Source organism: Pagrus pagrus (genome assembly GCF_965226575.1).
Source record: "Pagrus pagrus genome assembly, chromosome: 2".
NCBI lineage: Eukaryota > Metazoa > Chordata > Actinopteri > Spariformes > Sparidae > Pagrus > Pagrus pagrus.
Window position 1 is genome coordinate 19009945 of NC_140186.1, and position 27938 is coordinate 19037882.

The window sequence follows — 27938 nt, forward strand, 5'->3', positions numbered from 1 at the left end:
GTCAGCTGCTTCATTGTAGACAAGTTGCCCAAAGTCACACCGGAAATGGAGCGGTTTACTTGTAAAAAATAAAATGAATAAAATGAAATGACCTGACACTTTGTTCCGAGTGACTCATTATTTATTTGAACGACATCTGATGTGTTTTGACGTCAAAACCTTCACCCATGCACACCCCTCCTCCCCTGAGCGCTCTTTGTCACTGAAGTATGTTACATTGTGCGCTTTTATTTTTTTAAGGGTTTGACCGGAAGTGTTTAATTCAGGGTGGCTTGACACCAAGTAGCAATGTCCGACTTTGAACCTGACAGGAACAGCCCGGCGCCTCCTAAACAAGATACTTGGTTACTCCAGCGACAGCAGGGCGGATGTTCAGCAACATCTGTATCGTCACGTTAACATCTGACAGCCGTCGGTGAGTTTTGAGCGCATTGATAAATATCTTCGCCACACTGGCCTGTGTGCTCTGATCTCTGTGGAGCAGCTTAATTCCCGTCTTGTTGCTCATTTTGCTCAAACTCGGGCTGCTCTTGTGACTCTGCAGACTCGGTGTTTTCCGATATTACAGGACCAAATGGCAGATCATGTGCTGGACCAAGTTTATTAATACTGTAATGACGTCAGCGTGTGTTGAGGGAGGCAGTCAGTGGACTAATGGAGCAGAGAGTGGGAAGGAGAGGGTTGTGAAGACCCTTAAAGCATGAAGACAGGCTCACAAATGATGTTTGAAAGTTTTATTCCAGCTAAAACAAGCAATGCCTCACTGTAAAAGTACACCACTACACGGCTTTATAACTCACAGTACTGACAGCAACAGGGACTTAAAATATCAACAGTAAAAAAGTGAATAATTGTATATTTTTATATATTAAACTGGATAACCAGTGATCAATCATTTCTAATTAAAGCTGCTATTTAATGTTAAAGCAAAGCCAGGTGGAGCTAACTGACCCACTGGATAGTTTCATTTATAACAATACATGATGTTTTATAAGCAGAAAACGTGTTTAGGAAGTAAAGATGTTAATGATTATTCAATGAATCACTGGTTTGTATTGTAATTTTTCGAGATCTTAAATACATTTACTTTAAATTACAAATGTTGTTCATATTTTTAGCGTTTCTTCCATATATATATATATATATATATATATATATATATATGTTCTTTTAGCTTTATAGTGAAGAAGAAAGGCAACAAAAAAAAAAAAAAAAACCCTTTTTCTTCTATTGCTAATACAATCATAAAAATAATAATGAAAATTTGTTATTAAGAGTTTAACTAATTATGAATGTATTAACCGTCAGTTAGATTTGGGCAAAAATACATTAAAAAGTATCTTCTTATCCAAAAAATCAAAATAAAATACAAAATACTGGCATGAGAGAATGTATTGGATTGAAATACAAATACAAAAAGACATCCTGTACAAACTAATATTACTACATTTCAGCCATTTAGTAGCCTCATCAGTAGGGAGAGACGTATTATCTGTCTGGCCGATCATCGTAAAGTACCTAAAAATTGTACTTAACAACAGTACTTGAGTAAATCTTACTGTTCTTCCATCACTAGCTGTTCTAAATGTTGACAATAAGATTTTTATTACTACTGTAAATTAATATCAGTTATAGGTCTCCTTGATTTTAAATAATTGGTATCAGCCTTGAAAAAGCCACATCAGTTGATGAGTACTCAACATGGGTTGAATTTTGTTGGACCAGTAACAACAGACTGGAGCTCCGCAATTAAAACAAAGTCATTATTTGTGTTATTTAGTTTATCATTCAAGTAAGTTGGTGTTTACTTCATCAGTTCTTTTAACTCCTCTGATTTTGCATCGAACATACATCAGGTTAGGAGTTAGGACAGTTTCCTAATGGCAAAACGTCCAACATATTTCATATATTATTACTGATTAACTGATAATTGATTGTAAGGGCAGGAGACTATCACTGAAAGCACAACCAAGACAGAAGGAGAATAAAGATGGCTGTTTCTCCCCACAGACAGAATCATTTACAATCTTCTCAGATGGAGTTCTTCAGGATTCGAACAGTGTGTTCCTGGTTGTAGATGAATCTGTGGTTGCTGTTTTGGAGGCTGTCAGTTTGCCCACACGATGCTTCCTCCTCACTGCACCGTGTGTCACCCTCTTCTCTCTCTGTAGTGCCGAGGGGCCAATAGGCAGCGGATGCGGCTGGCGCCCAGCTGCAGGCGGCCCTCTCAATGGTCTCTCCCACTATGAAAGCGTTGGTGGATGCTGTATGGGCGGTGTGGAGCATCGGGGCCTCCATTTATGACTACATCCACACCAACGCCATGGAGGAGCGCATCCACGCCCTGGAGAACGTCATCACCATCCACCAGTGTGTGATCGGCCTGCTGTCCGCAGGCGTGTTGGTGCTCTTCTCCTACATCCTCTTCAAGAAGCTCTGAAGATGTGTGAAGGGGTGGACTGTGTGGGACCGACCAGAAACAGACATTTTTGTCCAATGTGTTAAAGCAAACACTCACTGGACAGATAAAGGGGAATTTTTACACATTGGGTACGTTTGACAAGCCCACAAGAGCTGGAGAGTACATCCAACATGTAAGAGGGCACATTGTCTTGTGTTGGTGTTAGGAATCATGTGAAAAAAATCACCACAAATGATCAAGAAATTCAGCAACTTGTAACTTTTTTAACATTTAGTGCCACATTTTTACGTAACTTTTTGGGACTACACATGGAGATCCATGCCCTGTCAGTAATGAAGTGGTTGTGGAGGAGGTGAGCATGTGGAGCTACAGGGTCCAGCTGATTTTTAAAGGCATGTATAGATTTAGATAGAGTTTTTGTACTAAAGATGACAGATTTTATGTGCCAGTATTCAATATCCTTACATTTTCATTCTAGAGGTCCAGTGTGTAGGATTTAGTGGCATCCAGCGATGAGGTTGCAGATTGTGTTGTGTTGTGTTGTGAGACTGGTGTCTGTGCAGGAGACCAGAGGAAAAGCTATTTTTTAAAAGTCTCTGTGTGGTCGTTGTTTAAAGGTGCAATATGCGAGAATGTTTATGTTGAAAACATTGAAAGATTATCGATAATGATCACCAGAATGTGAAGAACTGACAGTTTTACTTTGTAGGTATATGTATCGTGTTGCAGAGATATCTACTGAAGTTAGCATGCTATCTAGCTTGCCCCGGCTCATTCCAGTCCTCTGGTGCTCTGTGTTCCCAGTCTGGACCACTAGATGCACAGCTAACTGAGCTAACCTGCTAACGACTACTACAGTTAGTCACTCTTGTGATTTGCTGCCTGTTTGTTTCGAGTATGAATACAACAGATGGCCAATTCTTACATATTGCACCTTTAAGCTTTAGTTTCTGTCCAGCGGCCCTGTTGGTACTTTCAGATATCTGCTTTATTCTACTGCTTCGTCACGTTCACGTTCAGCTGGTTCGAGAGTCGCATTGACACAAGACTTCCTGATTTAGCTGCTCAATCGTAAAAGCTTTTAGATGACTAAACAACAGGGGACTTTAATTGTGAAAGATTTATAGGAAATGCGATGTGTTTATAACAAAGCTAGCAGAGCTTTGTTGGCATCTATTCTTTGATTATACTGCAGGTAGATTTTATTTTACATCTGCTCCATTTACCACTATTCAAGACGTCACTTAAAGACACACCTTCAAGCAGGAAGCCCAGTTGTTACGGAAATGCAAATGCTGCACTGGGCCGATGTGCCGAGTCAAACGAGGTCAAAATAAACCAGCACATGTGTATGGAAAAGCCCCACTTGTCTCACCCTCTGCGAAATACGTGAAAGACCCTCTCTAGAGCCGGTGTTTGGTTTGTTCTGAGCTGCTATAGAAACATGGCAGTGCAGCGTGGCGGACTCCAACAGTTCTTAGTTTCAGGTGATTAGGACTAAAAAAAACAATGTTATGTATATTATATTACATTTCTGTCCCTAAATCCTACACACTGATCCTTTAAAAAAGCCTCCGAAAGCATTTAGAGCATCATGAGTTATTGTGACTCAGCAGCTCATTACAAGATTTGCAGCCTGAAGCTGTTTACTAAAAGATGTCCTCAGCTCACTTGGAACTATTTGAAAGATAAAAATACCCAGCGTCAGCACAGACGCTCCATTATATCAGCAACAACTGGCCAATTTGCAATTTTTTGAATATTAAATTCATCTATCAGCAAACCAGTACATAAAAACAAAAACGTTTTACACCTACATTTACATAGACCTCAGCTGACAGTATGTCTCTGGGCGTTGCTTCTTCTAAAGGGATTGTTATCGACAATAATAACACGCCATAACAACTTCTGCCTTAAAGCGCATCGTTTTTAATCTCTCTTCATGTTCTTATTGTTTGCACTCATTTCCTAAAAGCCTGACTGAGATATCAGGAGAAGCTACTTGCCCTGAAACTAGAGGCTGTGACAGAGATGATTGGAGAGTGCAGAGGTACTTTAATATCTCAGTGAGTGTAATTTCCGCAAATGTGTTTATTTGATACTCCCCAGAGCCGGCTCCATGCATCTCCTACAAACATGTCGTTAAGTGAATAGAGGAGATCTTTAGGTAAGCTGGTAACACCTTTCAATGTTTGTGTCAGAGAAAAGACATCGTAAAATCCTTTTTGATACAGTGTTACAGGTCTACATGTGTGTTATCTGGATTATTCGACTTTTAAGAGCCACATCATGGACCATTTACATGCTTTTTTTTTTGCATTTATGTTTTGTTATACCTCATAGATGTTACTTTACTGCAGGTACCACATCTGTATAAAACAAGTGTCCTTAAAGACTGTAAATGTTGACATTGTTTATGGACAGTTTTTTTTAGCTGTCATACATGTGCAATTATCCCATAGTACTACTGCTGCTTCATATTTAAGTTTTTTTAACAAAGGCGGGAATTTAAATGATACTTAGTATTGACTTCAAACACTGGATCAATGTGTGAAGTGAGAATTTATAGAGGATAAAACTTGTTTTTTCTTATAGTCACTTAAATGTACGTTTATAGGAAGCTATTGTGGTATGAGTTCTGAGTTTAGAAAAAAGTGTGTGTTTATGTGTGTACATTTGTAACGTCACTGTCTCAGAGGGACCACAGCAGAGAACACCCCAGTGTGAAAGACTGTTTTAATATCATTATAACAGCAACAAGTTTGTCTTTTCTCAAATAAAAGCCAAATAAATGTGTGAACTGGACAGACTTAGAATACTAAATGTCTCCAACATCAGTCTGGTAACAAATGCAGCACAAAACCACTGTAAATGAAAGAGGAAAGTAGGTACAGGTTGTAAATAGACGCCAGAACATTTCTCCTCAATGACGCTGGAACCTTTTGAAGAAGAATCGACAGCCCTTTTTTCCTGCTGGGCAGCAAACAACACCAGCTTTCTAGTTGAAGGCATTGAAACAATTCATGGATGGACACAGCACCAAGAAGAGCAACTTCTCCAAAAACGTGCTGCTTCTTCAGCTGATGAACGTCTACACAGTTGTTGAACGCTGGCTGAACTGAAAGGCCTTAACTGAAGCGACTTGGTCTACTCATAAGTGTCCGGTTTGCAGGAGAGTATATTTGGAAGTGAACCTCTCCACACACTCCCCCTCCAGGAACTTCATGGCTCTCCAGTGGATCTTGCCGCAGTTCTCCGGCTGTCCAAGTGGTCCCAGCTCCTCCTGGATGTACTGCAGCCACAGATCTGCAGGGAAATAAAAGCGACAGCTTAGAATTAAAGCTGGGAGGTGTGCGAGGATGTGCCGATTAAATAACATTAAAGTATTTATCCTTAATATATATTTTGTTGCAATTGTTTTGTTAGTTGGAAACCTATAATTTAGTCCTTGATTTAGACTTTTCTTTCTTTAAAGGACAGGTTCACCCAAAAATCTGCTATTTGAGCTATATGGAGCCATTTTATGTTTTTTATGTTTTCAAACAAGTCTCCATCTACTTCAGTTGTTTAGGAGAATGCTGCAATGTTGTTTAGCTGTGAAGCTCCAGAAATTTTTCTTTACTTGACTTTCGATCAGCATGAGGGTGAATATATAATGACTTAATAAACTCTGCTCACCATCATCGGAGGTGCCAAACTCCTGCAGGGCCCGTTCATAGTAGTCTCTCAAATAGTTCATCTTTGGAGTCTCCTGGAGAGCAAACAACATTGTTAGTGCAGCTCAGGATCGTCTCGATTTATCAGTAACAAACTATTTGTCATTCGTAATCCGACCTTAAACCTAAAGATTTCAGATTATGTGTCACATGTGACCTACAGTGCAGTTGCTATACGTACTTGTTGCTTCTCGATCTCAATCATCGTGTTGAAAAAGGCCTTGGACAGGGGACGGTTTTCCTGTAAGCTACAGAAGAATAAACACGTTTTTCGAAGCTTAAAATTGACAGTTTCGCAACAAGACGCACTAAGAATCTCAAGTATGTATTTGACATTGGTCCACAGGGATTTGGGACCAATTCAATTTTCTGTTACTTTTGTGTTATTCTTCATTTCAATTAAGGAGCAGACCAGAGTTATTTGTTTTCACCTTGTGAAGGTCTTCCTAGCTTTCTTGTAGCCTCCGGTGGAGTACGACCAATCCAGGTAGCTCTCTTTCATCTCCATGGCAACAGCCGCGACTGCAGACAGCAGGCCTCTCTGGGAACAAACGAGAAAACAAAACTGTCTGCGAGCCGGTCTCATTTTGGAGGACAAAACACTGTGCAGACACGAGGGGCTCTTAATCGTTTGTGCTACATCTTTAAGTTTTCATCCACAGGTGTTATCAAGAACAGCACCTGCATACACTTCTTTATATGATCACTGCATAGATTTTTTATTTTAAAGGTGCCATTCATTTATTTATGTTTCCTTTTGTAAGATCTTCAGCATGGGTAGAAACTGAACTGCTTTCCCTGCCAAGTAATGTACACAAGCATCTCATTATGTGCTGAGTGTTGACAAGGAACAGCTCTTTCTGTCAGCTGTCATGAAGAACTCGAAAACTGTAAAAGCTGTCGGGAGCTGGACACGGGTTCAGGTGGACTACCTTGAAGACGGCTTCTGTCTCGTCAGGACTCTGGTTGGCCACGCTCCACTGGACCTGCAGCTGCCAAAGTGGAAGACTCTCCTGTGAAAACGCAACAGAGAAGATTCAGATATTAGTCAGTCTCTAACCAGGACCTTGCTAGCGTGGAGACCCCCATGTGGCAGAGTAAAATTTTGGGGTAATTCTTCTTTATTCAGGTATTTACTTACATAATTCTTCTACTCCATTACATTTCAGAGTCAAATATTGTACTTTTTACTGTGCTACATTTAGTTGACACTTAAAGTTTAGTTTGTTTACACTTCTAAAGTTTAAATCAGTGGTGTCCAAACATTTTGACTTAAAGCAGTAAGTCAAGTTGAGTAAAAAAAACAACATAAAAACAACTTCTACTCTGAACTTCTCAGTTCTTTAAATAACTGTAGTTTTTCAATAATAACCTTAAACTTATGATAACTGTCACAATCCCTGTTGATTTTAATAAGACTTCATTTTCCATTTTGGCTAAAAAGTGGCTAAAAAAACTTGAAATGCCCTGTGAGCGGTCAACTGCAGAAAATGTCGGGACCCAAATGTGAGGTAATGTGATGTCACAAAGTCACGGATTTAAAGGCGAGAATCCCAACGAGGTGTTTCAGGAGCAGTGTTTTCTGCGGGAGAGAGGAGCTTCTGTTGGTGCTGCTAACATACTGATGCATCAGTATTAACAAAAAATATCAGTCACAGGCTTTAAATACATTCAGCTGATGATACTTTTGTACTTGTACTTAAGTAGGATTTTGAATGCATGACCTTAACTTGTAATGGAGTATTTTGAAACAGTGATATTTGTACTTTTACTTCAGTAAACAATCTGTGTACTTCTTCCAGCATTGTCAAAGTCGTACAATATCTCCATCTACCTTTAGTCTTACACTTGCAGATTAAGCTTCTGTTTCCCCCCATTACATGCAGAGATTTTAGAAATGAGTCATGAATCAGCATCTAGTGCAACATCTGAATGACTAATCACCTCACTCCACCCTCGACAGCTCAATATGCCTTTAGAAAGGGCATAAGTACACAATTAAGAGAAAATATCTACATTATGTTTGTTACATTATCTAAACTTCTGTGACGTACAATAAGAAAACATTTTATAGCTCGGCATACCAGACACAACCCCCAGGGGGTTTACACCATTTCCCAACACTCCGAGTGTTTGTCTTGAGAGAAAGGACTCGCCTAATCAGCAGCAGTTTAGTAATCCTCCTCACACAGCTAGTTCTCAGGGCAACAGTCTTGTGAAACGCGCACCACAACAATAACCAGCTATTCTGCTCGCTCCTATAAAGGGCCTGTGGCTGAGTAAAGGCATTCAAAGTCAGACAGCATTATACTGTGATGTACTGCCAACAATGTGAAAGAGAGAGAGTCAGGGAGACAATAAGTGAGGAGAACATGTGAGTCTTTTTTTAAATAGATGTTGTGTTCAGAATGTTTTACTCATCAGTAATAGCTTAATAATCAGGAAAAACATTATGACTACCCTCGAATATTTGAGGTGTTGCAGGGGATTTTTTACGGATTAGTTCATTCTCCATCCAAAGCTTATAAATCTGTCAAGAGTGTAGGGTTCAGCATTAATCCTACTCATTTACCCGTCATGTTAAATTAAGCTCAAACATGACTCCGGCCTCAAATAACTAACAATTACACACATTATCTACAATAATCATAATTATATTAATCTGTTTATAACTGATTTTTTTTTTTTTAAACATGTCTTCAGCTTTCCTCACGATGTAGAAAGGGGTGGAGGAAGCAATTTGAGGAACTTGATATAATGGAATAGAGACTAATTGGGCCAAGGAGATGGCCCACTTGTACAGCAGTGCTGGTGGCACGTGTGTGTGTCTCAATCTCCAAGGAGAACAATTATACTTGGATCTTAGGAGAACGACTGATGTGGTGTCAGTTCAAGCGGAGAAAATGACCAAACAAATGATGTAGAGTCAAAGTGTATGTGAGCTCTGTGCACCTTGGGATTTATGTGTGTGAGAGCCTCCTGGAACAGCCTGCCCACTTCTCCGCTCCCCAGCTGCATAAGCGTTTGCAGACTCAGGCTCCACATTGACACCGATTGGCTGCAGCGCTGCGTGGCAACCATGGCAACGCTGGCCGCTCCCTCAGCATCCCCGGATGAGAGCAGGATCTGCAACTTTATTAGAAAATCAGAGAGGAAGTTAAATCAAGAAGATTTCTCCTTGTTTTTATGTAACTAAATACTTAATATAGGAATGAATACATTAATACCCACATAAGGACTAAGCAACACATTCATATTGACCAATCACCAGTGACACCACAATGAGCCACAACCCAGGTACTCCATCCCAAGTTGTGACCACACTAGCTTTAAAGTTAAAGGGAAACTCTCCCACATTTTTTGTGGATTTTATAATCAGTTTTGATGGTAAATGTGGTTATTTGGAGCAAACATTCCTCATTGTCTGCTATATTGACTGAGAACGTGGAGGCCTCATGCTGCAAACTGACTTAAATTGAGGTGTTAAGTAGGGATGTGGACTCAAAACAAAACATGATGACTTGAATGGGTTGTCTTTGTTCATTTTACGTCTTCAGTTGAGTTTTTTTGTCTGGCTGTCAGTATTTTACTGTTAAAGGTGACTAGAAGAACTGAAAGTTTTGAGCAAGATGGTGTCAAGAGGGTATTCTGTGATTTTTATGGACTTACATCCTCTTAATTAGATGGTTAACACCAGAGAACAACAGGAAGTGTGGAAGGAAACAGAGGGAGAGCCTGAAGTTCAAAACCAAGTTGGCTGCACAGCATGAGCTTCAAACCACCAGGACATCCCCTTTTTTGTGTGTGCTTTGAGTACCACAGTCGTCGCTCCTGATGAAAACGACTGAAACTGACGTGCATTCAAAGACATTTGTGTTTTTTGTATCGTCGGGCTCTGACTGGTGCTGTCCTCACGCAGTCCAAACAAACGCATCAAACGTGCCTTGTGTGAACAGACATTTGACGAGTCATTATTCAAATGAAAGGAGACTGAATCATAAAGGCTTAAGGGCCCCTATGTCTCCAGTAACACGTTTAATGAAGCCATTATCTTACCCAGTTCTTATAATAATCCTCCTTCAGCAGAGAGGAGTCGTGGGCGCGCTGCAGCACTCCCAGCAGCCTCTCCTGCCTCTGCCATACACAAACACAGAAAGCCGTGTTAGGATTTACCGATTAAACACACACACCTCCAAACACACTGTAGCCACTAACATTTTTCTGTGTCCTCGAAAGATACTGTCATAGTAGACGAATTCAATATGTTCATTTCAAACTGAGTCAATATTCTGATACCTTTTCCTTCAGCTCTTGGACGTTGGTCTTCCTCTTCAGCCTTTCCAAGCAGAAGCCCGCATAGCAAGTCCACATGGGCTCTGGAGCACAAAGCACACAAGCACAGCGATGGTGTCTTATACTGACACATAAAGTTGTCGGGCAGTGTTTTATTCTCGAGCACATGCAGCGGGAATAAAGATGTCAGTGCAGAGTGGCAAAACCTCAACTGTAATTAAAGGCTTTTGTTATTTTAAACGTTCTAGGTTATTTTCATACTTTATAAAATCCTCAGGACCCTGTAATGAAATTATAATTATAACTACTCATCAAATTTCAAACAGCAAAGTTTTGAGTCTCATCAAGGCCAAATTACCACGTCTATTCTCTCTGTGTATGTGTGAGCTCCTACCCGTGTTAAGGCTCTTGACTCCCTCCTCATAGACCTGGCAGCAGCGCTCCTCTCGCCGGTTGATATCTGACGCCCGGCCTTTGGCCGACTGCAGCTCCTCCCCTGCCGCTGGAGCCTCCAGCTCCCTCTTAGCCATGAAATCCCACGTCAGGCTGTCTTCTGTGTAGTTGGCCTGTAAGCTGCAAACGAGGGGAGGGGAGAAGGTATGAAGTTTGAGTTAAAGAACCCAGACTGTGGGTGAGACAGAGCGAAGGGGAAATTAGCTGGTGTCTCACTCTTGCAGGATGAGGTCCTGGAGCTCTTTGGTGAAGTCAAAGATAGCTGCTATGTTCAGGAGTGAGATGACGAACTCTGCTTCTGTTGGACAAAAAGATCGGTAACACAAAGGTAAAATTACCTCCTTGGAGTTTCTGTTGTTGGAAGAACAGTTCAAAAACAATATGTAAAAACAAAAGCCTGTGGTTTGGTCTCCATTACTCGATGCTACAGACACATTTCAGTTAGAAGCACTGGCAATACCCAGCCTTAGTTGTTAAAAGACACAAAATAGGAGAAAACTGCAAGTTATATTACCACTTTCTTTTATATTCGTGTTTTTGCACAGAACTGAAAATCAAATCTTTAAAAAGCACCTTTGATTTTGCCTGTAGCATCTTTGTACACGACCTCAGCCAGTTTACCACTCAGGATCTCTGGAGAAAACTCATATTCACCCTGGAAGGAGTGAAGAACGGGTATTTAAGCACTGAATAAAAAGTGAGTGCTTTTGAGCGTGTGTGTGTGTGTGTTGTTTTCAATTTGTGACACACTCACCAGGTCCATCTCAGCTTTCTCCAGCTCTGCCTGCTGCTTCCTCAGTTTCTCACAATGCAGCAGCTCCATACGGAAGTACTAACACAGAAATGTTGGAAAATTCATGACTTTTCCAAAAAACCCTTTTTAGTAAATTTCAATCATGCAAACGTAAGAATCTTAGTACTGGGTTTCACTGTCTAAAAATGCAAGATGCTGACAAACTTTGGGTTAAAAATAAAGATATATTTTGCTCGTTTTACCTCCTGGAAGACTTTCTTGTTGTTTGGGTGGAAGCGCAGCGCCCTCAGAAACAAGTGTCGGGCACTTTCAGAGGAACTTCTATCCTCCAGCTCACTCTTGGCAGCCATGATCCACAGGGCTACAGACGAGGCAGCATAAGGTTACTATTAACTTGTTTTTGTAGGTGACAACCTCTTCCTAGTTTGCCTGAGCATATACTTTTTAACATCCCTGAGGTTGGGATTATTGCGTTGACGGTGGAAGGTTTAAATGGGATTTACAACAAATGAAAAGCAAAATCTTCTGTACCTGGCTTGTCAGGATGTATAGCGAGCATGGCTGAGAACACCTTGCTGATCTGGCCTTTGGTGGCCTGATGAGTAAAAGAAGAAGAAGATCATTATACGCACATAAAGACACCGTGTTTGACCTGAGTTGTACTCAAAGCTAATGATAACATCGTTACATACCCATTTCTTACAGAAAGCGACATGAGAGAGCCACAGCTGCACATCATCCTGTGGGGAAAGAGGACATTGGCATGATGGAAAAAAATGGCAATGATTTCATTGATGCGCAACAACAACACAGTATAAATGCTTTGTATACATACCTTCCACTTTTTTGTTGCTCTTCTGAAGACGCTGTTTATTCTGCTGATGATGGGGAACTCAATCTCCTCGATTTTGAACTGGTAATGTATGTGCTGCAAAAGAACGATAGGCACAGTCAAACGACGTGTCAAGTGAAAGATACTCGAGCTGCCTGCCACTCACTCCATTCACTTTGAATGAGCGCATGATAAAACTATTTTGCACTCACCGCTCTTCTCTTCTTGACCAGCTCTAAAACGTTGATTTCATACTGTAATTAAACAACATCTTGAAGTTAGTGTTTTAAACATATTTAAAAACTTAAGTAAATGTTAACAAGATTATGGCACTCTACCTGAACGTATGCAATGAAGTCCTCTTTGTTTACTATCAATCTGTGGAGCTTGTACTCCAGGGCCGTCGCTCTCTTAATTATGGATCTAAATTAGTGATAAAAAAACAACATTTCCCTGAGATGTTAATCTGAGAATCAAAACTTAGATTAGTCAGCTGTGCATGAATTATAAAGTAGAAGATCCGAAAATGTACTCATAGGTGCTCTATAGATTTAGCTTTAGACTGGTCCACTATTCAGCAGTGGTTGAATAAGTATTAAGATCCTCTACTTCAGTAAAAGTACTGATACCACACTGTAAAAAATATGCCATGCAAGTAAAAGTACTCATGGATGAACGTAAAAGCAGCATTTTACTGTTGTAGCTGGTTGAACTATTGATTGTTTTCATTAGGGATTTGAGTAATTCAACAGAACAGTGGCAAATCTTCACATTCCTGAAGCTGGAGGATTGAAATGTTTTGCATGAAAATCGACTTAAGCGATCAAAATAGTTGGCAATTAATTTTCTGACAGTCGGCTAACTGTTTCAGCTTTACTCTTAAATTTCTAAATACAAAATCACATTTTAAAGGCTCTTCATACATTTCCTATGCGGTCACATACTTCACAATCACAATCATTTCCTCTGAATGTAGTGGAAGGGACGTAGAAAGGGGCATGAAAAGATAATACTCAGGTAATGTACAAGTACCTCACATTTGACCTTAAGTACAGTACTTGAGAATTCCACTGTGGAGCAGCTCCAGTATTTATTTTTCTTTACAACACAGGATCTGTTGTTTCACTCGACTGTTTCTTACAGAGAAACTATGAATTTATAGAATCAATACTTTGACGTACAGTTTTATGAAAACAGTGCACTCTTTGTGAAATTGATGAGGGTTTCTTTTTCTTTAAATTCGACAAATATTGCATAAGTCCTACTGAAGTGAACGAGGGGGTGCTACGATGACAAAATGGATGTTCTTGTCATGTTTTTTCTGTCATATCTCCATGTTACTGCCCACAATATGACCCAATGCCAACATCTCTTGTCAACGATGTCCTCTGTTATACTGATGTGTTGTTCTTTTGAGTGAAGGCGTGTGGAAAGTGCTGGTACATCAGAAGTGGTCTTACTTGACTTCTTTCTTGGTGAACAGTCCCACTCTCTCCAGCTGCTCCAGCTCAGGGATCCTGTCCTCTATCCGCTGCTGAACGATCTCCGCCATCTTGTCGTCGCGGTCGTTACGGGCTCAGGTCCGACTGTTGTTTTTGTGATGTTACAGATGTTGATGTCGACTTTAAATCGACGTTAACCATGAGACTGTTGGCGATGGAGCAGAAATCCTCCTCCACACATGTGTGGAAGTTGTGATACCGGGCGCTCTTCCGGTTCCGTCTGCAAATGCTTCCGTCGGGAAACACGGTCCAGAGTGTGAGATGCCAAAGCAAATTCAAACTGGCTCCTGCAGTGATTTACTGTACAGATAACATGTCACACTGACTTCACTGTTGTTTAGTGGCATCAAGTAACACATTTATTAGTTAAATACAAACATGGATATAAAAGTGCTGATGTGGAAACTGTAATGGAGTTTAGACTATTTGAGAAATTAATTTACTGCTCTGTTTGTGGACAAATGCTGATGAATCCTGTGTTTTGTTTTTTTTTGTCCTAATTTGATATAAACTTCTAAATATTTCCACTTCTGTAGCGTGGAAAAACAGGGTCTCTTAACCACATAACTAACTTCCGTCACTGAATTGAAATATCGTTCTTCCTCTTAATTATTATTTGCCGTTTTGCAATCAAACTTTAAAAATCGTCACGCTTCAATCACCATGTACTTTATTGTACTGAAGTTGTATGTACAGTATCCACAAACAATGCTGTTGTAAAGTTGTTTCAGTGATTTTTTAAATTACGACGCAGTGAATACCAAAAAGTATGACAATATTATTTGATAAATGTTTAATAATACTACAAAATGGTATTTTGTTTGTTGGTATTCAGTGGCGTGCTGTGTATACCATAAAATAACTTCATGTTCATTAATCAGTGAGTACTTGTACTTGAAGCATAAAAAGTCCTCAAAGTAATAGAAATAGAAGATGTAATAATCCCACACACCCCCTGATAATAAGTTATAACTCAAAAGTCCTAACTTTCAGCTCTTCACTGTGTATTCTTGATTTATTACAGATCATAGTACCAGTTTTGCTGTTTAAACTGTGGAATAATTTCCTCTAACAACACACAATCAGAGAAAGGGCACCGATGTCATGCTTAATGGGATTTACAGTAAACACAAGGTCGGAGCAGCGGGGTCGTCTTGATGTCTTTGCTGATAAACTCGATTTCCCGCAAAATCGCAGAAAGCGAGAGCGGGTTGTATGTCATCTCCGGAGCTCAGCAGCCAATCACAGCGCTGGATTCTCTCACTCCGGCTCCCATTGGCTGACAACTGACTAATACTCTGTTGTTCAGTACAAATTGAAGGAAACCACACCGACAATAAATTACAGATAGATACTCGAGAATTTGGTTGAAAATACTCCCACCTTCTCCAACTTTAAACGAAATTTGTGACAGCTGAATGCGAGGGGACCTCCGGCGTACGACGGGTTGTTTTCTAGTAAACCATGCTAGCAGTGCTAGCTAACTAGCCAGCGTCTCGTCGCCTCCTCTTCATCTTCATGGGTTTCTGCTGTTGAGTCTGCCAGGCTTGTGCTGGAGGCAGCGAGGCTAACAAATTAATGCCATCGGCCAGGGTGGGTAGCCTTTATGTGTGCGCTATATCTACCGCATGTCGATTTTAGGGGTTTCGTTAATCCTAGTCTGAAGACTGCGCTGAAATACCAAGCTAACTAACATGTTAGCATTGTGCTTTTAGCTGAGCTAGCTAGCTCGACTGCTAACGCGAGTATTTGCCTACTGGCTAAGCTAACATGTTGTATTGCCACCGTTTGTCCTGTAATAATTTGAGTGTTAACGTGTGTTGTCGTCTCAATCGCAGAACTCAGGTCATATTATGAGTGGGGCGAGTTGCAAAGCTAACGGCGCCGTGTACCCCGCCTCATCAGCAATGATGAACTCTGTGAAGAAGCCGAAGATGGAGCAGATTCAGGCCGACCATGAGCTGTTCCTACAGGCCTTTGAAAGTGAGATTTCACCACTCGACACTTTGTAATGCGGCTTGTCTGTTTTGGTAAACACGAGGAGAACTTTCTCATTCTTTTTAATCGGCGTTTAGCTACCAGTTAAACTTTAATGTGACTTATTTTGTTTTCAGTATTTGCTTTTGGCTGACAGGCCTCCACAGCTTAACTGGTATTTTAATGGGGAGACACAGATTTTGTTTGTATCTAAACTTTTCTCACGATCACTGTATTTAAGTGTCAGTTATCAGACTAAAATCAATAAAAAAAAAAAGCACACGTATTATTTAGTGTCTGCCTTGGATGTTTTGTCAAATCTGATACCACCCGTGAACAACTCCTCTTTTGCCATGTGTTGGCAATAAATTGGATTAAATTATCGGTCACTGATATGGTGAAATTGAGTGGTAGCAGGTACCTACATTAAAAGTTATTGAGCAAACACACTTTCCAAACTTGTCCGTAATAATCACCACTATAACACTTGTTTTTATCTACAGAACCAACTCAGATATACAGATTTCTCCGCACAAGGAACTTGATTGCAGTGAGCAAATAACTACACATACATACATATACTGGCCTACTCAAAATGAGTGTTTAATGATATTTTTCCTGGTTTTCAGCCCATATTTTTGCACAGGACGCTCACCTTCATGTCTCACAGAAATGGTCGAACAAATGCCAGAAGGTATGAAATCTGATGATGTGTTCACAGCTATGATTTATGATCAGAGATGACGAATACCTGCTGTTTGTTTTTAATCTAAACAATAGTTCATGTCCTGTCACGGGTTTAATTCATGTTTAACCTGTGCATCTTTGAATCCTTCCTCCCAGGAAAGTGTTCAAAGTGGATGATATGTTGCAGACAGTGGAGAAGATGAAGGGAGAGCAGGATTCTCCAAGGTAACACAGCTCTACAAGAGATGATGTGTCTTTTTGTTGCTGGGTCATTTTTAGGGACCAAAATACCAGAGAAACTGTATCGACAAATTTTCTCACCATTCACAGTAACAGTCGGAGTACTTGATATGACCCAATTTCACACGTGAATTTTTCTGTTGCCTCTTCAGTTTGTCTTCACATCTACAGTTAACCTTCACTGGGTTCTTCCATAAGGATGGTAAGCAGATTTTATCCTTTACCAAGTACTTAACTTGTGTTTAATATATTTAAAGGGAAATGTTCACAAAGGCTTAGAAAGTTGGCTGCATGTAGATTTTTTAAAAACTTGACATAGACATGCTCTGACTGGCATCAAGCGTTACAACAATTATAGTTGTCACTGAGTGCCAAGTTTCTAGTTTCTACCTCTAGTTCTCCAACAGAAACTGTGATACTGTGGTGTGTAATCACCTTATCCAGGGGAGTGATTATTCGTTGTCAGTACAGAACATAGTTGCTGAGAAGTCCAGACATGACTGCATACAGATGATCAGACACTTAATTTAATTAATAACCAGGTTTCTTGTGTTCCATGTAAACATCATATCCAGAGTGAGATTAAAACAGAGTAAGACACACACGTAGACTAGTGACTGGAGGAGTGAACGTAGATGACGTTACATGGAGAACACAATAAAAATCGTGTCCTTCACTTGAATGTTTTGTTGTGTGTCACGAAATGGACAGAAAAAATGACACTCAACTCTTCTCGTTGTTGCAACACAGAAAAGCCATCTCAGAATTCAGAAAATGAACAAAATTCCGTGTCCTTAGAGGTGCTACTTGTCAAAGTCTGCCATAAAAAACGCAAGGTAAAGTAAAATATCAGTGAGCCACACTTATCATTCTTAGTGATCGTGTTTGTTGATTAAATCTTGGTACTATTTTTTGTTTCAGGATGTCAGCTGCCCAATTAAGCAAGTGCCTACAGGTAAAAAGCAGGTGCCTTTGAATCCTGACACTAACCAAACCAAGCCTGGCTCCTACCCTTCCTTACTTGTCTCCAGCAATGAGTTTGAGCCCAGCAACAGCCACATGGTCAAGTCCTATTCCCTCCTGTTCAGGGTGTCACGCACAGGGAGGAGGGATACTAATGGTCTGGTTAATGGAGAGGCCAACGAGAACATCGGTAGGAAATCCACCTCACAGCTCTTTGTGTTGCGTTCTTGTCTAAGTACAGTTTTTATATTGGGACGAATGATTGAACAGAGCATATTGTTATGAGATCAGAATAGGGAGGCTGATAGCTCAGCAAGTGTCTCTTTGCCAGGAGCCAGTTTTTCTCTGGGCACATCATCTAAAAACTAGTGTTGGATGCAACTGTGAGGGGTTGGTTATGAAATTTCTCACTCTATTTTTGCATTTTGGTTCGAAGATGTAACAGATACTCCTAGTAGAAAGAAGAGAAGTTCATCCCACAGAGACGAGGGGGAGACCACAGAGACCTATGTTGCACAGATGACTGTCTTTGACAAGAATAGGTAAGATTTTAATCATTGAAATAGTGAAATAATTTTTCGCCCTTTTGACTACACCTTTAAAAATCTTTGCTCATGACTTGTTTTCTGCAGGAGATTGCAGCTGCTGGATGGGGAGTATGAAGTGTCAATGCAAGGGATGGAGGACAGCCCTGTTAGCAAGAAGCGGGCTACATGGGAAACTATTCTTGATGGAAAGGTAGGGGGGTTGTCGATTATTTTCTCAATCAGTTATTTTGTTTGTAGTCAAACAATTGGAAAAATGCTCATCACAATTTCCCAGAGCCAAAAGTGGCATCCTCAAATGTTGTCAACTAACAGTCTGAAACCCAAAGACTCTTCATTTACTGTCATAAATGACAGAGAAATCAGCAAATCCTTACATTCAAGTAGCTGGAACCAAGAAATGTTTGTCATTTCTGCTTGAATAATTTACTCAACAATTGTCAAAATTGTTGGTAATTCATTTTCTTTTGATCGATTAACGGACTAATCATAGCAGCTCTAAACCTAACCCTCTTCACACCACTGTGCCACTGACCATCACTCTTTATGACTGTCCCGCAGAGACTGCCACCATTTGAGACATTTTCTCAGGGACCAACATTGCAGTTCATGCTGCGTTGGACAGGCGATGCTAGTGGAAAGTCCACAGCCCCCGTGGCCAAACCCCTTTCTACCCGCAACTCCGACAGCTCCGGCCCCATGGAGACTAGGACCAGCAACCACCGAGCTGCACTCATGGGTTGGTAAAAAACGGCCGCAGGGTAGCTTGAAATTTTGTTTTAATTTGAGGCTGATTTTAAAAATATGCTGCATTATGGAAGATATGTATCAATATTATTAGTTTTCACAGAATCCCTTTTTATTACAACTTGACTTACATTTAATCCTGTATAACATTTAAGAGCAGGGGGCGGAAATCATTCATAGATGAAGGATCGGAGGGGACATAAACAGTTTACAATTCCATCTTCTCCTTTATTGAAAGTACTGTAAAGTGTTCTAGAGGATACTGAACAAAAAACTGAACACCATCTCTCAGCCAAGCTGAATGGGCCATGGTTTTGTTTTTTTTTTCACCCACTGTGATGTTGGTGTGGGATGGTCTATTTGTAGCTGAAACTGGCAAAAGGCACTCTGTGAGTCATAACTGTTAAGTCCCTTTCAGACATGCACTTCACTCCATGAATGTACTGGCAGTTTAACATTTTACTCTTTGAATAAGGCTTATTTCTGAAGAAGTCATGAATTGTGTGTGTATGAATATCCAGCAAAATGCTTGCATACTGAATCTGAGCAAATGGGAATTACATGAGTAATTTTTAACCTTGTTCAGGCTTTGTGAAATGGGAAGCAGATTCTAAATGTTTATAATCAAGAAATGTATTATTTTAAAAAAAGTATTATGGTGTCTACGGGTTGCTTAGGAAAGTGAGAAATGGGGCTGAGCCTCCCTCCAGCAATCATGATGCATGATGGTCATTAATTAAGCCACAGCGAGACATTAATTCAGCTGTAAAATACATTTTTAAAATCCAACGCTGATGCAACCCATGAGAGAGCTGTAAACACTATTCTTCCCTCCAACTGTTGTGGAAGGAAGCAATGGGGCTTTTTGTCTCTCTTGTATACCAAATGTCAAACATTGCACGAACATTGCTGCTCCAATGGTCCTATTTTGCACAGAACCATAATGCAACATTTTCATAAGAGACCCATGTTTGAATGGCAAAAAGTCATTTCAACAGGTAGATGAAGCAAGCAATTTTGCCTATTCCTTGTCTGAAAGGGGCTTTCAATACAGTCTTTTCAAGTCTTGACGTTGCAACTTCTACATTTTTCTCAATTACATGTTGAATGTTTCAAGTCAAATTCATGATTTGGTGATTCTCCAAGAAATAACCTCTCCATCTGTTCCCGTCAGCAGTGAAAGAGTCAGTCAGCACAGACATTCAGACGAGGAAAGAGCAGGTCCCATGTGAGCCGCGGCAGAAGCTACGTATATTTTATCAGGTACACCACACAACAGTAAGAAACCACACAACTGGGCCTGGGACACCGATTATCTAGAAAATGTTGGTGAGGTGGCTGAAATGCAAAATGTTTTTGTGGTCTGTTATTTTTCAAAAATGTTTGGAGCAACTGACACATTTTGAGACGTTAAACATAGCTTAAATTATTAACTGTTTTTGGAACTTGGTCCTCAAGGTTTGTGTACCAAAATGTGTCAGTGACTCTTATGCAGTACTGTTAAAATCACCCATTTATATCTGTGGTAGGGTTGACCTTCTATGGTTTAGCTTGTAACTAATGCGATCTGTCCTTGTTCAGTTTTTGTACAATAATAACACACGGCAGCAAACTGAAGCGAGAGACGATCTTCACTGTCCCTGGTGTACCCTGAACTGCAGCAAACTCTACAGCCTGCTCAAACACCTCAAACTCTCCCATTCCCGCTTCATCTTCAACTATGTGGTAAGTATTAGTTTGTCTTGTCTGTAGCTGTGTGGTTGACAGTCATGTGTCTTTAGAAACCACCTGATTTCAAGCAAGTCTACAATTATGAAATAACTGAACACACTCTGCAGGAGCTCTGGTTTGCATGTAAAGCCGTATCTCAGTCAGCACTACTCAGAAATAGTGATCTATGTAATTATAGCTGATAATACAAAGCCAAATTTCTTTCATAGACCTATCTAAGACCTAACATCTACACACTCTGATACAGTACAGGTGGTTGTATGCACCACTTTTAAAGTTGGTTTGTGATCCACCAATATACATTGAAGGAGAAGAAGAATACGCAAACACTGTTGTCTTGTCATGACATTAAAACTGCTACACCTGGGTTAGGCCACGCAGCGTAGACTAGAGAGTTTAACATGTAAAAGAAAACAAAACACAGACAGCTTGGTGGATGAAGCGACTGAGCAACTTGTCACTACACAGTGAGGGATAATCTGTGTTTTACCTGCTTCGCTAATTTGATGAACTAAGGAATTTACACTAGTTAAAGGATAACTACCGTTTTTTACAACCTGGACCTTATTTCTAGCAAAATATATGGTCATTTACTCACCCAGATAACTTTGGTGTCATTTGAAGTCGTTCGGACGAAATTAGATCCAGCGTAGCGCCAATATATCCATATAATGCGAGTGACGGGGCAGCGACACACAGCCTCTATATAACGCATTATCTGCCACGAAACTAGTTAATTTCACCAATATTTTGTTAGATATGCTAGTGCTATTCCCCTCTGAGTCCGGGCTCGTCCGTTATCAACATCCGGGGTCAAACTAGCAGTAGCAGCTACAGGTAAACAAGCTGGGCTGTCGCGGGTGCGCGCGCAGCTCAGAGACGACATCTTCCAGGTCAGAGGTAGTATGGCACCCTACAGACCCCGGATGTTGACAACAGACGAGCCCGGACTCAGAGGGGAATAGCACTAGCATATCGTCACAAAATATTGGTGAAATGAACTAGTTTCGTGGCAGATAATGCGTTATAGAGGCTGTGTGTCGATGCCCCGTTACTCGCATTATATGGATATATCGGCGCTACACTGGATCTAATTTCGTCCGAACGACGCCGAATGACACCAAAGTTATCTGGGTGAGTAAATGTATATACATATATTTTGCTGGAAATAAGGTCCAGGTTGAAAAAAACGGTAGTTATCCTTTAAATTATTATGAAAAATGCAGCAGCTCTTAAGTGATTTGAAGAATAGATGATGAAGCCATCTTAGTCTTCAGACAACACTTGGTGGTAGGATAAATAAGTTTTTGTCTTTTCTTTGGCGTTAAACAGCCTTTTCCTTTGGCACTACATTCTGCCTGTGTGTAGGAATACAGATGCACGGTTAAGGGAATGAAGTGCCATGTAGTGAACTATCCCTTTAAGACACACACGTCAACAGAATGACCTTGCCTATTCTCTCAGTATGTGCGTGTGTGCAAGAAAAATGGTGTTGGAAAAGGCCATTTGGATACTCGCACTATACAGAAAGGTATATGGTAAATTGTTCAACTTTCGAGAAGTTCCAGTCCAAAACAACTGTTCAACAAGTGGTCTATGAAAACTAGTATATTTCCACATGCTTTTTTTTGTGTTCTCAGTCTTTCTCCATCTCTGCGCTCTCTTATGATGCTCCTAGCGTGGAGCACCCTCCGTTTGTCTGAATATGTACTTTTATCCAAAGCATAATGTTTGAACAAGCTTGAAACATCACATTTCTAACCCTGACAGATTGTGCCAGGTTCCCCTTGATCAGAATAAGCACCTGGCCCTCTGTGTTTTTGCTGAAACCCTTTCCTTGAAAATTAATTGTCTTTTCTTTCTTTTCTTTTTTTTAACCTGCAGCCTCACCCCAAAGGAGCAAGGATAGACGTGTCCATCAATGAGTGCTATGACGGCTCGTACGTTGGCAACCCTCAAGACATCCACAGCCAACCTGGCTTTGCTTTCAGCCGCAATGGCCCAGTGAAGAGGACGGCTGTAACTCACATACTGGTTTGCAGGTAAACCTACGACCTCAGTTTCAAAGGCGCATGTGATTAACTCATTTTAAGCTTGCGGGGAACATTTTAACCAGAGAATAGAAAAGTGTCATTTTTACTTAAAACCTGCTGTATTGTATATCATATTTAACCTATTCAGCCTGAGGGCCTTATTTTGTTGTTTGAGTTTTTTGTAGAAGGTCATGAAAATACATGTGGCTTATATGAGAATATACCAGAAAAATGGTATTGAATAAAATGAAGAATTAGGGTATGTAATATATAACAAATAATGAAAGATTTCCATTGTACATAGTGTATATGCAGGATTTGTTTTCTCTTCCCCTTCCCCTAGGCCTAAGAGGACCAAACCAAGTCTGTCCGAATTCCTGGAAACTGAGGACGGAGAGTTGGAGCAGCAGAGGACCTATGTCAGCGGACACAACCGTTTGTACTTCCACAGTGACAGCTGCATGCCCCTGCGGCCCCAGGAAATGGATTTAGACAGTGAGGATGAAAGGGATCCAGAGTGGCTCAGAGAGAAGACTGCAACGGTGAGAAGCCATTACCCATTGTTTCCATAAGTGTCTGGCTTCACTGTTCAATTAAGATGTCGAACCACTTGCCTTTAATTCAGACCAGACTTTCTAGAAGGTGTGGACCTAGTGTAGTTTTGCAAATATTAGTCTTAATTATAATATTGAATAATGATAACATGATTGAGTAACTCATCAGGATAGGGGAATGGTCAACTCAACACTTTGTAAATGCTCCTCCTGCCAACTCTGCTTCCTGGCTAGTAAAGGTATTAAAATGTTAACATGGAGAAAAAGGTGAACGGGATAAACACCAGCTACTGTCCTGACCACATAGACAAGCAAGACCATCTCTGCATCCATCTCAACATCGCTACATCTCCTCTGCCAAGCAAGCATCTTGCTAGCCAATGTACCTTCGTTGGATCACCTTAAGAAGGCTGTGCCTTATTTCCGTCAATATATTAACTGGGCCATAAGATGAATAAACACTCTGCTATACCCCATTGAAAAACGGCTACACAGAGTGGCATTGCTGCCTGAGTTCAGAAAAAGCAACCATGCAGCCATCATGCTGAAGTATTTAAACAAACTATGACATATGCCACAGTGATGCAAGAGATCAGGAGGGGGGGTGCGGATTGTGTGTAAATATGGGCGGCACAGGATTGGATATATCTGAAATTGATTGTCCAACTCGCTGGTCATTGCCGGGCGTGCATCTCCACAGGAAATGGTTAGGCCATTCAGTCCACTCTACACTGGACTACATGATGCTGTCAGCTGCTGTTCCTTCATTTAGTTTTGTTGAAGCTAACTTGAGAGGTAATGATTCAAGTACGTTGTAATGATTGCCATTTTGAGTTTGTGGCGTTGTGTGTGTATATAAAGAGGACAAGGAAAACTGAAAGGTCTACTTTACATCTTGTCAATATGCAAAAAGACATCTTGGCAGTTTCACTGGATCAATAATGCAGGTGACCTTGTGACCAAATGTATACTCAAGCTTACATTATAATGCTTTGCAGAGATGCATCCTTGAGATTGACTGGAGAGCTACTTTCTCAGCATCTTGCGTAGTTATTAACTATCATAGATTCAGATAGACATGAACTTTTCAAACAACTGTGTCACTTCACTAATGGAAAGAGCGAGAACCCAGCAATGAAATCAATCAAAGCAAGAATTGTGGTAACTTTGACTGAGGCCTGTAAACAAGCACAATCAAAGTCTTAGACTCTTCTGGAGTACGAGTGGTTGTGTGTGTTTTTGTTTCTGAGGTCTTAAAATGAGAGGAAAACCATCAAATTTAGTCTTTGGAGTACTGATTTTGGTGCCGAATTACCATGGCAACAAAGAGTCAAAGAATTTGGGTCAGCCCTGCTCCCCATAAATAACTTAAAGGTGCTCAGAGCATAAACAGTTGCTACATGGAGCACTTCTTCAGCCTGCGCTTATATTTTTATCACTTCAGTATTGATTTCCTGAAGCTGATTGCGTTACTTGCTGTTATTTCTATCACTTCGCCGTCAGGACAAGGAGAAAATGCCTAAAATGAATTGATTAACATTAAAATTATTACATTGCTCTCAAAAACAAACTTCATGCAAGTATTGAAGTGGGAAATGCATTACACTGCTAAGTGCCATTGTTGTAGCATTTCTCATTAATACATCCAAGGTAATTGGCTACTCTTCAGTGTGGAGGGGTTTTACCAGAAGTGTTCGTAATGCATCATTATAATTGTATAATGTTACAAAGGGGAATAAACACAAATAATTTGTTTTTTGTTTTGTTTTTTTACTTTCAGCAACTGGATGAGTTCACAGACGTCAATGAGGGAGAGAAGGAAGTGATGAAGCTGTGGAACCTGCACGTTATGAAGCATGGGTACGTTCAATGGTAACTACTGCGACCTGTTGGGCATTACTCAATTCTCAAACAGCATTCCTTGATTTTTAAAGAAATATCATAAATCAGAGCTTTTAGAAATTCACTTGTAATATCTAATATGTACAGTTGAAGCCAAGCTCTTCTCCATTTCCCCTACAGTTTCATAGCAGACAACCAGATGAATCAGGCCATCATGCTCTTCGCTGAGAACCGTGGTGCTCACATAATCCGCCGCAACCTTTGCCGCAACTTCCTCCTGCATCTAGTCAGCATGCACGACTTCAACCTGGTGAGCACGGCCACCATCGACCGCGCCATGGCCCGTCTGCGACAGATCCAAGAGGAGCTCCCGGACATAGAGGAGGAGCAACCGGACCAGACTCTGGTATCAGCAGGAGCCTGCAACGGCAACGTCGTCACCTCCACTGGGGGTAAACAGGGCAAGAGGACAAAAAGCGCACTAACAGACTGATGTTGGATGGATGGAACAATGATTGTCGTCTTTTTTCCTTTTATTTTTGATTTGGGTTGTTTTTTTTTCCTTCTGCAATGAACTTTACCAACCCTTTGGTGCTTAGATAGGTGGCAGAACTGGTCACTGGAGGATCTGACCTGAAGCAGACCAGTATACAAGGTAAACAAGTTTATGGAACTTGAGAATTGAACCAAATATGAACAATATAAAAGTGAATCACCCACATCTACACAACCCAGGAGTTTAAGGACTGGATGATGCAAGTTGAGCCTACTTAATATGCATTTTGTAGGTGCCACTGAAGTATCTGTCTTTGGGGGTGAGAGTGTGAACAAACTGAGAGTCTTCTGATGTGGCACGACTGTCTTTGGTATGTCCTTGTTCAAGACAACTGTATCAAGACTACAGTTAAAACTGTACTGGTAACATTGTCACTCTTGATTATTTGTACACATACACAATAACCTTGTTGAGAACTTATCCTTTTAGCTGATTATTTTAGCACTTGGTGTTTGTATTTAGAAAGCTTACCTTGAATTGTCTTTTTTTTTTTTTTTTTCTTTCAATTCATGCTGCGCCAAATGTTAAATGCAGCTTTTCCACTGTCATCAGTGGAGAAACTTCAGTGGGTTTGATTTCACTGTTGTGAATGACATTTAATTTGAAGGGTCGTACAGTTAAAATTCTACACTTGGAGCCCATGTCTAGAGTATATGAAGCTTGTGATAGGACCCCACAATGGATTGTGGGTTTTGCTGGTAGATTTTGCCATGACAATAGTGTTTTATTGTAAAGCCTTTAGATCCTTTGGAAGAGAATAACTTCAAAACATCCACTTCATCACCCCTAAGCCTTTTGGCCTGCATTGATAATAGCTCAAGGAGAGCCAGGGAACTCAACTTGACTTTTTTTTCTTTCTTTTTTTTCCCTAAGATTTACTGAAACAACCAGCAGCACATCACTTCATGTATTGTGTCGAGTGCAAAGCATTCAACATATAAAAGTCAACAGTTTTTTTTTTGATCATGATGTTTTTTTAAACATGGGTTGTGAGTATCAGTAGCTGACTGAAATGTGTATACTTGTAATCACATCAAATGTTAAGCTGTGCCCCGTCATGAATCCAATAATTAACAGATTGCAGTCTGTCTCTTAAAGCAATATGCTGTTTATTGGAGGTTTGGTTTTCAGGTCCAAGTCAGTTGTCTGTCCTATTAGGTGCAGTTTATGCCAAAGGGGAATATTTCCATCAGTCTTTCTTAGTTCTGTAATTTTTCATCAAACTTTTTGCATATTTTCCTTTTGTTTCATTCCATGACAAGTTTTTTTCTTTTTCTTAAACAGTGGTAGTTGTGTTTTGTAGTGTGCACATAAATCGGTGATCACCATTCATTATTTCATCAGACTTACCATGTGGACAACCAAATTTTACAATATATTTTCCTCCCTCCAGCATTTGTGGAGGGTTTGTGTTCATCTGGAAAAAGGGAGACATATTCACCATTACTGTCAAAACACCCCATTTAAAAACTATGAACTGTACACTCTGGCTAAGGGGATTTTTATATTTAAAGAAATAAAATACATTTGACCTCATTTGTGTGTGCAATGTTTTGCTGGTTTAACAATTCATGCCCCAAATGATCATCCTCAGGTTGTGTTACAGTATTTTGTAGTGACAGAATCAAGATGAGCAAAACAGTTTGCTGCTTGTCATAATACACTCAGAATCTGAAATTTACTAACTTCCTCTGGAGCTTTTGACCAAATCATACTGCCTTCATCACCGGATTGAGCTTGACCAGTCGTACTGGAGATTGAGGGAGTGAACCTTGAATTGAGACTATTTTGTCAACTGAGGTTTTCAAGGTCGAGAGTGGACAAGCTCAAGTTAGATGTTTTACTTTGGCACTGAAATAACTTCATAAAAAATGGTTCAGTGAATTTTAAATTTTGCTGAGGTTTCCTGAAGTCAGTGTTGCATGTGATAATGTAAATAAGATGTAAGGGTGCATCACAGTGGCTGAGGTCCAGTCCTAATGAGCCTTCAAGATCAGACCTGTTTTCATAATGAATGTTCACAGGAGGTGACACCGAATACAATTTACATGCTAAATGAAGTTTTAGTTAATCTGTCTTTTCTCTTGGTAT

The 27938-nt window shown here is 40.3% G+C and overlaps 2 protein-coding genes and 1 long non-coding RNA gene across 7 annotated transcripts; 2 read left to right on the forward strand and 1 right to left on the reverse strand.

The window, feature by feature from the left end:
- Window positions 1-277: 277 nt before the first annotated feature.
- Window positions 278-5227, forward strand: LOC311266964. The gene is made up of 2 exons (XR_014623781.1): window positions 278-415; window positions 2172-5227. It is a non-coding gene; the product is annotated as an uncharacterized lncRNA (long non-coding RNA).
- On the reverse strand, window positions 5145-14205 carry utp6 (UTP6 small subunit processome component). Its single transcript, XM_084369695.1, has 19 exons — window positions 13931-14205; window positions 12809-12893; window positions 12683-12724; window positions 12474-12566; window positions 12331-12378; window positions 12170-12233; window positions 11881-11999; window positions 11639-11716; window positions 11458-11539; window positions 11101-11182; window positions 10826-11004; window positions 10435-10514; window positions 10195-10272; window positions 9091-9270; window positions 7071-7151; window positions 6570-6679; window positions 6320-6386; window positions 6101-6173; window positions 5145-5728 (listed from the first exon to the last, which is right to left on the reverse strand). The coding sequence occupies exons 1-19, from the start codon at window positions 14020-14022 to the stop codon at window positions 5574-5576; spliced, it is 1788 nt and encodes a 595-aa protein (XP_084225821.1). The 5' UTR covers window positions 14023-14205; the 3' UTR covers window positions 5145-5573.
- Window positions 14206-15268: 1063 nt separating this feature from the next.
- On the forward strand, window positions 15269-27383 carry suz12b (SUZ12 polycomb repressive complex 2 subunit b). 5 transcript variants are annotated; one of them, XM_084370749.1, is made up of 17 exons: window positions 15269-15565; window positions 15811-15955; window positions 16453-16499; window positions 16579-16643; window positions 16793-16861; window positions 17029-17078; window positions 17627-17712; window positions 17798-18029; window positions 18276-18381; window positions 18472-18577; window positions 18946-19123; window positions 20306-20394; window positions 20713-20856; window positions 22747-22904; window positions 23239-23437; window positions 25230-25321; window positions 25472-27383. In XM_084370749.1, the coding sequence occupies exons 1-17, from the start codon at window positions 15551-15553 to the stop codon at window positions 25782-25784; spliced, it is 2094 nt and encodes a 697-aa protein (XP_084226875.1). In that variant the 5' UTR covers window positions 15269-15550; the 3' UTR covers window positions 25785-27383. The 5 variants fall into 5 exon arrangements, with proteins under 5 accessions (XP_084226875.1, XP_084226877.1, XP_084226876.1 ...); XM_084370751.1 differs by having other exon boundaries at window positions 25230-25309; XM_084370750.1 differs by having other exon boundaries at window positions 20309-20394.
- Window positions 27384-27938: the final 555 nt, after the last annotated feature.

What these genes read in the sequence shown, in the direction of transcription:
- suz12b (XM_084370749.1), top strand. An exon ending in GTTCCTACAGGCCTTTGAAA is followed by an intron (nt 15,956 to 16,452) that starts GTGAGATTTCAC and finishes TTTTATCTACAG; the next exon opens with AACCAACTCAGATATACAGA. An exon ending in GGTCGAACAAATGCCAGAAG is followed by an intron (nt 16,644 to 16,792) that starts GTATGAAATCTG and finishes CCTTCCTCCCAG; the next exon opens with GAAAGTGTTCAAAGTGGATG.
- utp6 (XM_084369695.1), bottom strand. Translation starts at nt 14,022, where the DNA reads ATGGCGGAGATCGTTCAGCAGCGGATAGAGGACAGGATCCCTGAGCTG. An exon ending in TGCTACAGGCAAAATCAAAG is followed by an intron (nt 11,183 to 11,457) that starts GTGCTTTTTAAA and finishes TTTGTCCAACAG; the next exon opens with AAGCAGAGTTCGTCATCTCA. An exon ending in AGGATTATTATAAGAACTGG is followed by an intron (nt 9,271 to 10,194) that starts GTAAGATAATGG and finishes TTTCTAATAAAG; the next exon opens with TTGCAGATCCTGCTCTCATC.